The sequence below is a fragment of the Ornithorhynchus anatinus genome, chromosome 7, assembly GCF_004115215.2.
Source record: "Ornithorhynchus anatinus isolate Pmale09 chromosome 7, mOrnAna1.pri.v4, whole genome shotgun sequence".
NCBI lineage: Eukaryota > Metazoa > Chordata > Mammalia > Monotremata > Ornithorhynchidae > Ornithorhynchus > Ornithorhynchus anatinus.
The window spans coordinates 63,622,305-63,636,461 of record NC_041734.1 but is presented as its reverse complement, the minus strand read 5'-3'; the positions used below and the strand labels follow the sequence as shown (position 1 = coordinate 63,636,461).

Genomic DNA, 14,157 nt, shown 5'->3' with positions numbered 1-14,157 from the left:
CGTCTAATGCCAACCTTCTCACTCTGCCTTGATATCATCTATCTCGCCACCAACCCCTCGCCCACATCCTGCCTCTGGCCTGGAATGCCCTCCCTCCTCAAATCCAGCAGACAATTACTCTTTACCCCTACTCCCCCCAATTCAAAGCCTTATTGAAGGCACATTTCCTCCCATCTTTCCTCTTCTCCCACTCCCTTCTGACTGGTTTCCTTTATTCTTACCGCCTCCCAGCTCCGCAGCACTTATGTACATATCTGTAATTTATTTATTTCTATTAATAATAATAATAATGTTGGTATTTGTTAAGCACTTACTATGTGCAGAGCACTGTTCTAAGCGCTGGGGTAGATACAGGGTAATCAGATTGTCCCACGTGAGGTTCACAGTCTTAATTCCCATTTTACAGATGAGGTAACTGAGGCAATGAGAAGTGAAGTGACTTGCCCACAGTCACACAGCTGACAAGTGGCAGAGGCGGGATTCGAACCCATGACCTCTGATTCCCAAGCCCGGGCTCTTTCCACTGAGCCACGCTGCTTCTCTATTAATGTCTGTCTCCCCGCCTCTAGACTGTAAGGTCGCTGTGGGAAGAGAATGTGTCTGTTTATTGACCTCTTCCAAGCACACTCTTCCAAGCACTTAGTACAGTGCTCTGCACATTGTAAGCGCTCAATAAATATGATGGAATTAATGAATAATTGTATTTGTTATGCGCTTAGCAAGTACCGGGCACTGAACTAAGCACTGGGGTAATAATAATAATAATGTTGGTATTTGTTAAGCGCTTACTATATGCCGAGCACTGTTCTAAGCGCTGGGGTAGACATAGGGGAATCAGGTTGTCCCACGTGGGGCTCACAGTCTTAATCCCCATTTTACAGATGAGGGAACTGAGGCACAGAGAAGTTAAGTGACTTGCCCACAGTCACACAGCCGACAAGTGGCAGAGCTGGGATTCGAACTCATGAGCCCTGACTCCAAAGCCTGACTCTTTCCACTGAGCCACACCCGCTAATCAGGTTGGATACAATCCATGTTTCACATGGGGTTCAACCTTGCTCCCCATTTTACAGATAAGGTAACTGAGGCACAGAGAAGTGAAGTGACTTGCCCAAGATCACACAGCAGATGAGTGGCTGAGCCAGGATTAGAACCCAAGTCCTTCTGGCTCCCAGGCCCAGGCTCTATCCACACCTTCTCTAATAATATTCTAAACGAACAATGTACTAAAGAAAGGAATAGAAGAGATGGGCCAGTTCTCAGAGAAGATTTCCCATCTGAGTTATGGCAATACGTGGTTGGCCTTTTGGGCTATGGGTAACACACGTCACAAGCGTTAACCATTTTCGCCTGCCATAGTGGTTACGATGAGGTTTCTGCTTCTATAAACATCTTTGGCACTCCAATTCCTCCAGACCAACTTGCTAAGGTCAAAGAGAATGGAAGCGGTTTCATATAAGCCATTAGAGCTTGAATCGTTTTACTAGTGGGTCGAGTAGGTGATGAAAATAACTGGAGGGGAAAAGCCTCCAATGTGGCATTCTCCTTGAGGTGGAGGCCAAGGCTGAAAGTGAGTGAAATGGATACCTGCTTCTAAGGTACCAGGGCAGATACAGCTGGGCTAAATTCATCTCGGGGGGGGGGGGGGTTGTTTCAAAAAAATACTTACTAATGTAAATAAAAGGAATTCTTGAATTATTTGGGTCATCTGGATCACCTGGTTCAACTGGGTCATCGTGGTCGCCTGGTTCATCTGTGTCACCCTCTAAAAGTGGAAAACGGGTTCCAAGTAAGCCAACAAATACAACACTTCCTGCTACTATTCACAAAGTTTCCTGATGGGAGGGCATGTGGGGGTTCATGGGTTACCTGCTATCCTTTTCCTCCTCTCCATCGGCCTTGTTTTTTTTTTTAAAAAAAAACAGTATTTCTTAAGCTTTCTGTGCCAGGCACTCTACTAAGCACTAGTGTAAGTATGAGATAATCAGGTTGGACAGTGTCTCTCATGGGACTCATAGTCTTAATCCCCACTTCACAAATGAGGTAACTGTGGCACAGAGAAGTTGATTTGCCCAAGGTCACAGAGCAGACAAGCGCCGGAACTGGGATTAGAACCCAGATCCTACTGACTTCCAAGCCCATTCTCTATCCATTAGGCCATGCTGCTCCTCTGCTTCTTTTATTGAGTTTATCCTGTCTCTCCCTAGAAAGCTGGATGACAGAATATTGTCTTCTAGATGCTTCATAACTTCCTGCCCTTACCAGTCTTGTACAATGTGATGGACCCAAGCTCTTCCTTGGGCCTGGAACTCTCTCCCATCACAGCCAACAGAGCACCACTCTCCTCACCTTCAAAACTCTCCTAAAATTCCATCTCCTCCAAGAGACCTTCCCTTACTAAACCCTCATTCCCCCCTTCCTACCCTCCTTCTGCATCACCCATGCACTTGGCTGTGGACCCCTTAGGCACTTTGATACTCACTCCAGCCCCACAGCACTTATGTATATATCCTTATACTGTACCATTTCCCCTGTCATGTATGTAAGCTCGTTGTGGGCAGGAAATGTTTCTATGTTGCTGGGTTGTACTCTCCCAAGTGTTTAGTACAGTGCTCTGCACACAGTTTAAGTGCTCAGTAAATCTATTGATTGATGGAAATGTCTCGCCCCTGTAGATGCAAGCTCCTCGTGGATATGGATTGCATTCACAAGTGTGAGCTCATTGTGGATAGGGAACTCGTCCGCTAATTCTGTTGTCCTGTACTCCCTCAGGCACTTAGTACAGTGCTGTGCATATAGTAAGCCCTCAATAAATGCCACTGATTGAAAGGGAATGCATCTACCAACTCTGTTATATTGCACTCTACCAAGCGCTTAGTACAGTGCTCTGCACATAGTAAGTGCTCAATAAATATGACTGATTGATGCAGTGCTCTGCACAAACTGCTCAAGAACTCCCACTGACTGGTTGTGTACACATTAGGTAGATTGCTGATTGACCAGATTCACCATCACTACTCACACATCAATCAATGGCATTTGAGTACTTACTGTGTACAGAGCACTTTACTATGCGCTTAACTCACTATCATGAAAGAACAAGTCAAATTCACTAGGAATAGAATCCCAGGGATTTTCTGCTTTCATCCACAATAGGGAGGTTCTACTAATTTATTGAATCATACAACTAGTGTTATGAATAAAGGTTATTTCTCAGCCTTTCTTTGACCTTGAACAAATAACCCAAAGGCCCATGTTTTGGACACCGTAATATCTCTGCATTTTTGTTTGGTGTCAATCGTAACCTGAGATTCAAGCTTTTGGCCTTTTCTCCTGTTCCCAATCAGTTCATACACTGCAATTATGCTAGCGAGGACGATTATTTTATGCAAACAAGAGTGATAATAGTCACAGTTTTTTTTTCTCTGTCTGGGCTCTGAACTTCAAAAGGTATGCCATTTAAATAAAAAAAGTCACTAACAAAATGAATCTCAAAAGCTACCAGTTTAGATCTTGAATGCATTGGGATCTTTAATGAAGCACACCTAAAATCTTTTATAAAGAGGTGTTAGGAAATGGCTGATTCCAGTAGCACTTGTGTTCACATCAGCGGGTACACCCAATTATTTAAGCACTTCATCCTATTCGTAAATTACTTTGTGTCTGTCTCCCCCATTCGACTGTAAACTCTACGAGGGCCAGGATATTGCTTCTACCTCTCTTGAGTGCTTAATAAAGTGCTCTGTATACAGTAGGTGATCAATAAATACTACGAATGGAGTCATTCAGAATCACCTCTGGACAAGTAGGGAAAGATATACAGGGGTCCTTCAGCTTGAAGAGGATACTGCTAGTAGTGGTAAAAATTATGAAGATTGTATTTAAGTATTTAGGATGTGCCAAGCACTGTACTAGGTGCTGGGGTTCATACAATCAGCTCAGACACAGTCCCTGTCCCACATCAGGCACACAGTGTAAGAAGGAGGGCAAACAGGCACTGAATCCCCATTTTCCAGATGAGGAAACTGAGGCACAGAGGAAGTGAAGTGACTTGCCCAAGGTCACACAGCAGGCTTGTGGAGCAACCGGGATTAGGACCCAGGAATTCTGACTTCTAGGCCCGGGTTCTTTCCACTAGGCTATGCTGCTTCTCAAGGAGTGGGAGGGTAGTAGTGAGATTGTATCCGTGGATGAGAATCTTTGAAAGATTTAGAAACTCTTCCACACCTGGACACTTGGTCCAGGACGATTACAATAATTTACTTCTCCTGGCCCCTTGCCAATCAGGTTGAGCACTACTCAGACATTTGAGGGAAAAGGTATATCCTTCCGCCAGCAGGTCATATGGTTGAGTTGTTTGTGAAGGGCGATGGTGATTTGTATTGAGCCATCCACACTCTCTTTCCCAGTCCTCCTGTGTCCAGGGGCGGCATGCGTGTAGAGATAGCTAGTAATAATAATGTTGGTATTTGTTAAGCACTTACTATGTGCAGAGCACTGTTCTAAGCGCTGAGCTAGATACAGGGTCATCAGGTTGTCCCACATGAAACGCACAGTCTTATCCCCATTTTACAGATGAGGTAACTGAGGCACCGAGAAGTTAAGTGACTTGCCCAAAGTCATACAGTTGACAGGTGGTAGGGCTTGGATTCGAGCCAATGACCTCTGACTCCCAAGCCAGTGCTCTTTCCACTGAGCTATATTGCTTCTCCAATGGGGGTAGCTAGTGCTCATAGAAGAGAATTTGCTCATAGAAGAGAACATCTCTGAGATCTCAATAGCAGCAGACATCGCTGGGCCCTCACCCCTTCCACAAGCCATGTCCTGTTGCCATCCCCAGAATGGTTTGGGAAAAGTCGGAGTCATACCTATTTTATCCCGAAAACCAGAGGAAGGGTGCAAACGAGAAATGTAAACTAAACAATGAATGACAACAATCACAGTTGTGGCCTTCAGATGTCTCGAGTAGGGCAGGAGAGCAGGACGAGGTGGTAGTTTCAGGGGGCAGCACAACATGAAAGACAGGTTCATCCTTGGCAGCGTGGGAAGACCTTATCCCATTCCCACTCAGAACCTCGGCTCCAATAAGAGCACCCTTTTCCGAGAGCCAAACATCACCCACGCTGGGACGTGAACTCAAGTTACCCGACTGGACTCTACTTCCTTTACTTGTCGTCCGAATTCTAACTGGCTAGTCTTTCTGCCATGGTGCCATTCCTTTGAGGCAGGAAAAACACCCCTCTCATAGAATAAACTCTATATGAGGAAAGGGCTGCAGTCAAGAGTGAGAAATAACCTAACAAAGTAGTCTTGCATTCGTAGGCCTTTCCTTCAATATACAAGTCTTTTTTATGGTATTCATAAAGCGCTCAGTATGTGCCAGGCACTGTATTAAGTGCTGGAGGAGATATAAGCTAAAAAGGTTGGACACAGTCCATGTCCCATGTCGGGCTCACTGTCTTAATCCCCATTTTACAGAGGAGGTAACTGAGGCCCAGAAATGTTAAGTGACTTGTCCGAGGTCACACAGCAGATGAGTGATGGAGTGGGGATTAGGATCCAGATCCTTCTGTCTTCCAGGCCTGTGCTTTATCCACTAGGCCGTGCTGCTTTCCGTCTTCCAACTTTCTGATTCAGGGAGAGAAAACTATTATGTTAAGCCAAAATATAAGGGAAAATGCTCCGTTATCCACAGATGATGAATACATAATACAAGCCATATTGTAGGAATTTCCAGTGGGACCTGCCTTTGCATTTAATATCGTTTCTTACAGAGATCAAGTATGCAGCCACTAAACACCTTATGGGTAGGTATGGCTGAAAAGGCCACGGTATATGCATCACTACCTTCCATGCAACAAACAAAAGGCTGCTACCTGCAGAAAATGACCCCATTTTTAACTCTCTTTCAAACTCAAGGTATTTTACTCAAAGAGAACTACCCCGCTCATAATCAGGCACTGTAGGTAGGTCTGACGGACATTGCTGCTTTCTAATTAGGTTGCATTTTGCCATCTCAAAAATATTTCCAAAGGTCCACTTCTTCGCTATTCATCATTCACAGGTTGCTTGGACATCTTAGGGTCATTCCACTTTGTTGTATGTCTGAGTCGCATTGTGGCTTTGCCTCGTGTAGATGCTGCTACATTGGCTCCCACCCCCACCAATTTTTACTGAGCACAGGTGCACAGACTCCAAGACCTCGTTTCTGGGGATTCTCAAGAACCAATTTCTTATGCTTCTTAATAAAGGCTTTGTAATAATACTGATGATATTACCCACCCTGCTTTACTCTGTTGATGATAGAGACTGGCTGAGTCCTGGCTCCTTTGGCTCTGACAAGAAGCCATTCCATCATTCCATCATTACATCTTGGTAAAATTCCCAGGGCAGCAAGACCTCCTTAGTAGCTTTGTGAGCATAGATCTGGGGATTACGCTGTTTTGGTATGGTTACTGAATACAGTGCTAAAGTGTTAATGGCAATCTCTGGACTTTCACTGAGTCTCTCATGCCACAGAGGTCACGTCCCTTGCACGATGCTGAGGGGGCTAAAGCTACAATACAGTTCCATATCGACAGAGAATACAGTTTTATTCCCGAAAGCCTCTCTAACATTTGCCAGCAGTGGAGAGCAAGAAAATTCTGCAATAATGTCTACAGTTATCTTTCTCTTTTCTTCCTTTTCTTCTTCCTCTTCTTTCTTTCTTGTTTTCTTCCTCTTCTCTTACTCCTTCTCTTCCTTTCTCTCTCTCTCTCTCTTCCTCTCACTCTTTTTCATGGTATTTGTTAAGCACTTACTAGGTGTCAAAATATTGTTCTAAGCGCTGGGGTAGATCTAAGTGAGTTAGGCTGGACAAAGTCCCTGTCCCACATGGGGCTCACAGCCTAAGTAGGAGGGAGAACAGGAGAACTGAAGCACAGAGAAGTTAACTGACCTGCCCAAGGTCCCACAGCAAGCATTTGGTAGGGTTATTATTACAACCCAGGTCCTCTGACTCGCAGGCCTGTGCTTTTTTCCACATGGCCAGGCTGCTTCTCAACCTTCTTATGAAGAAGGTGGTGGTGCTGCTGACACTGGATACTTTGAAATCTACAAAACTGAGTTTAGATTTTAGCAAAACTTTCACTGTTGGAGAAATCAAGATTACACAGAATTACTGTAAAGTGGCCATAAAATGAAACATCTTTCTGTGACACAAAAAGTCAAAATAATATAATGTAACAAAACTTTCTATTTCAAAAGAATTCCAAGACTTACCTTAGAGGAAGACGATATTTCATTTACTGTTAGCCAAAATCTCTCTTTTTCTTCTCTCACCAAGAACAGATGAGATTTTTTTCACACAGAAAAAGGAGAAAATAGAAGTCTGACTTTGGAAAAAAAAATTATAATAAAGGTTTGGCCCTTACCCCTTTTACATCTTGGAATCTTGGGAAACCAGAGGTTGTTGGCTCCACAATAAATTTTGCTTTTCCCTTCCATGACGAATCCACGATTGCATTGAAATATCACATAGTTCATATAGGAATAAGGGGGTGCTGAGGTAGATATCTGATGTCCATTTTGGACTATGGGATTTTCACAACGGACCACTGAAAATGAAAAAGATTAGGTAAAGATATTATGCGTAAGAAGGGATGTAGGCGAGAAGAAAGATCAATCAATCAGTCATACTTATGGAGTGCTTACTGTGAGTCAGGCACTGTTCTAAGCGCTTAGGAAAGTACAACACAACGATATAAAAAACACATTCCCTACCCACAACAGTCTAGACCAGGAGGAAGAGGGAAGTAGGTAGAACTTATTCCATTATCTTCCTAAGTTAGAGTAAAATTGTCGATGCAGAAATAGGGCTATAAAATGAGATTGTTAAGAGTGCGCCATCCATTAGTTGTAATTGGTGTGCACATGGAGGGGTCAGGATTGAAAGTCAGTTGGAAAAAAATATATATTTACGTCTGAATTTCTATTCTTTTGATAAAAGTGATAACAGTAAGCAAATCATTTGACTGGTTTTAAAAATGACAGATGATCTCCCTCAAAAAAAAGGGAGAAACTCTGAATCATGACTTCAGACCTAACAAACTCAGGGAGTGGGCAGTCACCCAGGTCCTCCCCAGAATAACCTCTTCCTCAAGCTGCCTTGAGTAAATGGAACATCAACTAATCTTCACTGTCATAAGAAAAGTTAGGGATAAGTGTCATTTCTGTGGTAAACAGGGCTCAAGTGAAATATTAGTCAGCAACAAAGGTGATGCAAATTTAGTTGAGAAAAGGGAAATGGTATAGATTGAATTAACCGATGATGCAGCATTCATGAAAATCATTTTCAGTACTACAGGAGAAAAGGATGTGTGGACCCTTTATCATGCCAGACTGTATTTCATGTTCTCCAAGTTTCAGCAGATTGCCCCCTCCCTCCCCCAATCATACATTAAAAATAAGACCTGGTTAAAAATAGAATTCCTTTGAATTCATCTAAAACATTTAATCTTTTCTCTAGTCGCTATTTTATGGTATGTGCAAGAAACTTCACAGGCTGAAAAAAATGCCATTGAAACTCGTCACCTTTACATTCAGGAGGATCGCCACTCCACTTTCCAGATTGGTGGTTATCAGAGGTACAGTGGATAGAATCCAGTCCAATAAGTGAGAAGCCTTTGTTACATTTATAACTCACAACAGAGCCGAAAGAATACTCATCTTCATTTTGTACCTTTACCCCATCACTGATATCCGGAGGTGGTAAACACTTAATGACTGCAGTTGGGAGCGGGGTGGGGAGGAGGTGGGGATGAGAGAAAAAGAAAGTTCAATAGCTGTTTCAACTTTGAGGTTTGAAATAAAGCGTATTCCTAATCTCCAGACTTCACCTTTCCTACCGTGTAGAAATGACTCATTATTCCCTCCCTCTGGAAATACCTAGGCCATCGCAAAGACTTCAGCAGGCTTCCTAAGTCTGGTTTAGAAGATCCAAGAAACCCCGGAAGACTCAGCAGAAGAAGCCTTATATAAGCCTTTCATAATCAGTAAGTTTACAGTCAACTCTTGATAATGGGTCACTACTAATAAAGGGCATGCCTTCTCGCTATTTGATGGTGAAAAACGCCAAAGGGAGGTTTAGAAAGAAAAATGACAATTTTGCAAACTGATTGTAGTGGGGTTGATGTAAACTACATTTTTAAACTAAATTTTAAACAAACAGAAGAGAGGAGAGTATCCTTGAGAACGAAACCCAATTCATTCTTAAAATAAGTGTTCGCTCCTTGGTGATCATTAGTAAGGGAAGACTCAAGCAAGATGGAGTTAATTCACTGCATGGATTATACCAATATAGCCCTGATTAGGAAGTGATAACAACTGTGTTATTCATTAAGTGCTTACTAAGCACTCTAATAGCAATAATGACATTATTATTGATAACAAATGATGGTATTTGTTTACCGCTTACTATGTGTCAAGCACTGATCTAAGCACTGAGCACTCTTCTAAGCGCTGAAATAATGATGGCATTTGTTAAGCGCTTAGTATGTGCCAAGCACTGTTCTGAGCACTGGGGTAGATACAAGGTAATCAGGTTATCCCTCGTGGGGCTCACAATCTTAATCCCCATTTTACAGATGAGGTAACTGAGGCCCAGAGAAGTTACGTGACTTGCCCAAAGTCACACAGCTGACAAGTGGTGAAGCCGGGATTAGAACCCACAACCTCTGGCTCCCAAGCCTGTGCTCTTTCCAGGAAGCCCTGCTGCTCCCCCTGTACTAAGCACTGGGGTAGATAAAAAATTATCAGGTCAAAAGAGTCCCCTGTGGGACAGGAACTGTGTCCAACCTGATGGACTTGTATCTACCTCAGCAGGTAAAATAGTGCTAGACACACAATAAATACTTAATAAATATCATTTTAGAAAAGTCACTCCCTATGCTCTAAGATTCACCCAGACATCAGTTTCTGCTAATAACTTACTTTCACATACTGGATGGGTTTCACTCCAGTCAACCCTATTGTTTTCTGTAATTTCACAGGAGCTCTGGGATGATCCAATTAAGGTGTACCTAATGGGGGCCGGGGGAAGGGAAAGGAGAAAGGAAAGTTACTTTAACTTAATTCCATTGGTTATGACCTCTTGTAAAGCTTGTAAAACATGAAATTTTACAGAAAAATGCAGAAGTCTGGAAAAAAAAATCTTATACTGTGTTCCTTTCAGCCATTAGCAGAAACTGAGCCAATTAAGGCTACCACAAGACTACTATTAGTCTTGTGATATTTAGCATTTATCTTACTGTACTAAGTACTTGAACAGTACTGTACAAGATAATCAGGTCTGGCACAGCTCCTGTTCCAACTGAGAACTCACAGTCTAAGTAGGAGGGAGAAAAGGCATTTAACCTCCGCTTTACAGATGAGGAAACTGAGGAAACATAGACAAATGAAATAACTTGCTCAAGGACACCCAGCAGGCAAGAGGCACAGCTGGGATTAGAACCCAGGTCCTCTGATTCCCAGGCCCAGGCTCTCTCTCTTAGGCCTGCATTTAGCCAGTAGCATGGAACATACATCAATGGAAAGAAGGCAAGGCACAGGGATTAGATGTATTTAATGAAACCAGATTAGTAGTCAGGACCTCTTGGTTATTATTATAATTGTATCACCCAATGGCTCAAATTTGTTTTTTGAAGGAACCCTGGTTTCCCACTAACTCTGAAAATGCAGGCTACTAATTCCTTCTGAGAGCATGCAAGAATTCCTCAAGGAACTCATCCTGATCCACAGATAATGATTTTATGGTGAAAATATGTCTGTAAAACAGATCAGTAATATTCTTCCCACTTCACAACCAAGTAATTAAGGAGCAGATATTAATTAGAGAAGCAGCGTGGCTCAGTGGAAAGAGCCCGGGCTTTGGAGTCAGAGGTCATGGGTTCAAATACCGGCTCGGCCATTTGTCAGCTGTGTGACTTTGGGCAAGTCACTTAACTTCTCGGTGCCTCAGTTACCTCATCTGTAAAATGGGGATTAAGACTGTGAGCCCCACGTGGGACAACCTGACTCCCTTGTGTCTACCCCAGCGCTTAGAACAGTGCTTGGCACATAGTAAGCGCTTAACAAATACCAACATTAAGATTATTTCTAAATCTCTGAAAGAAGTGTACTAAAGCGCCGCAGTATGAAAACATTCATTCATTCTATCATATTTATTGAGTGCTTACTGTAGACAGAGCACTGTACGAAGTGCTTGGGAGAGTACAATATAAAAATAAACAGACACATTCCCTTCCCACAAAGAGCTTATAGCCTAAAACATGAGCATAGCCAGAAGCTAATAGTTTTTCACCATGTCCCACAACTCACCCATTGTTACATCTAAAGAAGATGGTGGAACCAAACACAATATCTTCAATTTCAATTCGACCATTCAGAAGGTCCTCAGGATTGGGACATGGCTTTGCTACGGTGACAAGGAAAGTTTAGAATTAGTTTTGCTCCTATTAAATCAGGTACACAAGCTACGCTCAATGCAAATATAATAATAGCAAGATCTGTCTGTCCATTTTGATGATGATGGTATTTGTTATATGCTTACTTTGCACCAAGCACCGTTCTAAGTGCTGAGATAGAAACAAGCTAATCAGGATGGACATAGTCCTTGACCCACTTGGGGCTCACAGTCTTCATCCTCATTTTATAGATGCAGTAACTGAGGCACAGAAAAGTGAAGTGACTTGCCCGAGCTCACAAAGCAGACAGGTGGAAGAGCCAGGATTAAATGCAGGTCCTTCTGACTTCCAGGCCCGTGCTCTATCCACTAGGCCCTCCTGCTCCTGTATTAGCAGAGGCAACTTCTAGCCTGTTATTTTCCTTCTCTCTGTTTTCAAGTCCTTGAAAAATGAAATAAATCAACCAATCGTCGTTTTGAGCACTTACTAATAATGTTGGTATTTGTTAAGCGCTTACTATGTGCAGAGCATTGTTCTAAGCGCTGGGGTAGGTACAGGGTAATCAGGTTGTCCCACGTGAGGCTCACAGTTAATCCCCATTTTACAGATGAGGTAACTGAGGCACAGAGAAGTTAAGTGACTCACCCACAGTCACACAGCTGACAAGCGGCGGAGCCGGGATTCAAACCCATGACCTCTGACTCCAAAGCCCATGCTCTTTCCACTGAGCAATGCTGCTTCTCTAGGTGCACTTACTAGGTGCAGGGCACTGTACTAAGCGCTTGGTTGAGAATTAAAATGAGTAAAATTTGATGAATAACCTTCAATGGTCTCTGGGAAAGCTAAATCTGGGATTGTATATTCTCCTCGACATCTAATGCTATCAGCTTAGTTTATGAACAAATGGGACTAAATTCCTTACATCTTAAAGAAAATGAATTCATCTAGTGCTGAAATGAACAAAAGGGCCACCAATCAACCAATCAATCAGTGGCATATATTGAGCACTTAATGTGTGCAATGCACTGTACTAAACCCTCAGCAGGGTACTGAGATTGTGAACTCCACATGGGACAGGGACGGTGTCCAACCCAATTTGCTTGTGCGCACCCCAGTGCTTAACTGTACTTTCCAAGTGCTTAGTACAGTGTTCTGCACACAGTAAGCACTCAAGAAATCTGATTGAATGAGCTCATTGTTGGGTAGGGATTATCTCTGTTGCTGAACTGTACTTTCCAAGCACTTAGTATAGTACTCTGCACACAGTAAATGCTCAAGAAATATGACTGAATGAATGCAGTGCCTGGCACATAGTAAGCCCTTAAAAAATACCACGGGCTTAGGAGTCAGAGGAAGTGAGTTCTAATCCTGCTTCCGCCACTTATCTGCTGTGTGACCTTGAGCAAGCCACTTATCTGTGCCTCAGTTACCTCATCTGTAAAATGGGGATTAAGACTGTGAGCCCCAGGTGGGACAACCTGATTACCTTGTATCTACCCCAGTGCTTAGAACAGTGCTTGGCACATAGTAAGCGCTTAACAAATACCATAATTATTATTATTATTATCACAATAGGAACAACAGAGTTGTACTCAGTGTGGCTTAATGGAAATAGCCCGGGCTTGGGAATCAGAGGTGGTGGGTTCTGATCCCGGCTCCGCCACGTCTCATCTGTGTGACTCTGGGCAAGTCACTTCACTTCTCTGTGCCTCAGTAACCTCATCTGTAAAATGGGGATTAAGAGTGTGAGCCTTCGTGGGACAACCCGATGAGCTTATATCTACTCCAGCGTTTGGAACAGTGTCCGGCACACAGTAAGCGCTTAACCGATGCCATCATCATTACTATTATTACTACTCGTGTTCCCTGCCCACGATCCCTGTATAATGAAGAGGGAAACGCGCTCTCATGCTTACGCTGACAAAAGCTGGGGGGTTTTGACCATGTTCCACTTGCAAGACAGGTAATTCGAGGTGAAAGGGAAGGTGTTCTCCTGTAACCCGGTCGGCAGGTATAATCCACAGTGGCGCCCACATCAAATCTAGCCTGGCCTTGATACTCCGGCTTCGGTATGGCGAAGGTCAACCTCGTTGGCTCCTCGCAGCTACCTGGGGAGGAACGGGGACAAATGGGGTCAGCGAGTGCCAGTAATGTCGGTCAATGGTCAAGCGTTCCCTGCTCCCCGGGCACATCACGGTCCTCCCTGAGGACACGGCGGACCTGGCTGGGGCCCCATCAGCCGGTCCCGGCTGGGAGGGTTTGGCCCCGGGGACGGTTGGCCAATGTGCAACGGAACAAACGGGGCCGGGGAGAGTGGTGGTGGCCGCAGGCGGGCTCGTTGGGGTTCCCTTTTCCAGCAGGAGCCCCCCGCGACCCTCCACCGAGGGCTGGGGAAGGGCCGCAGGGCAGCCGGTCGTCGAGTAGAGCGGGCATAATAATAATGTTGGCATTTGCTCAGTGCTTACTATGTGCAGAGCACTGTGCTAAGCGCTGGGGGAGATAAAAGGTAATCCGGTTGTCCCATGTAGGGCTCACAGTCTTCTTCCCCATTTTCATTCATTCATTCAATAGTATTTATTGAGCGCTTACTATGTGCAGAGCACTGTACTAAGCGCTTGGGATGAACAAGTCGGCAACAGATAGAGACAGTCCCTGCTGTTTGACGGGCTTACAATCTAATGGGGGGAGACGGACAGACAAGAACAATGGCAATAAA

At 43.8% G+C, this 14,157-nt stretch overlaps 1 protein-coding gene across 1 annotated transcript in view; it reads right to left on the bottom strand.

Moving 5' to 3' along the window:
* LOC114813132 (C4b-binding protein alpha chain-like) overlaps positions 1-14,157 on the bottom strand; it is a 67,966-nt gene that overhangs the window by 21,120 nt on the left and 32,689 nt on the right. The window contains exons 8-13 of the mRNA XM_029068190.2: positions 13,358-13,549; positions 11,356-11,452; positions 9,970-10,058; positions 8,572-8,763; positions 7,413-7,595; positions 1,670-1,765 (exon numbers count right to left, since the gene is read on the bottom strand). Of these exons, the coding sequence (XP_028924023.1) occupies positions 1,670-1,765; positions 7,413-7,595; positions 8,572-8,763; positions 9,970-10,058; positions 11,356-11,452; positions 13,358-13,549 (849 nt within the window). The remainder of the gene's footprint in view (positions 1-1,669; positions 1,766-7,412; positions 7,596-8,571; positions 8,764-9,969; positions 10,059-11,355; positions 11,453-13,357; positions 13,550-14,157) is intronic.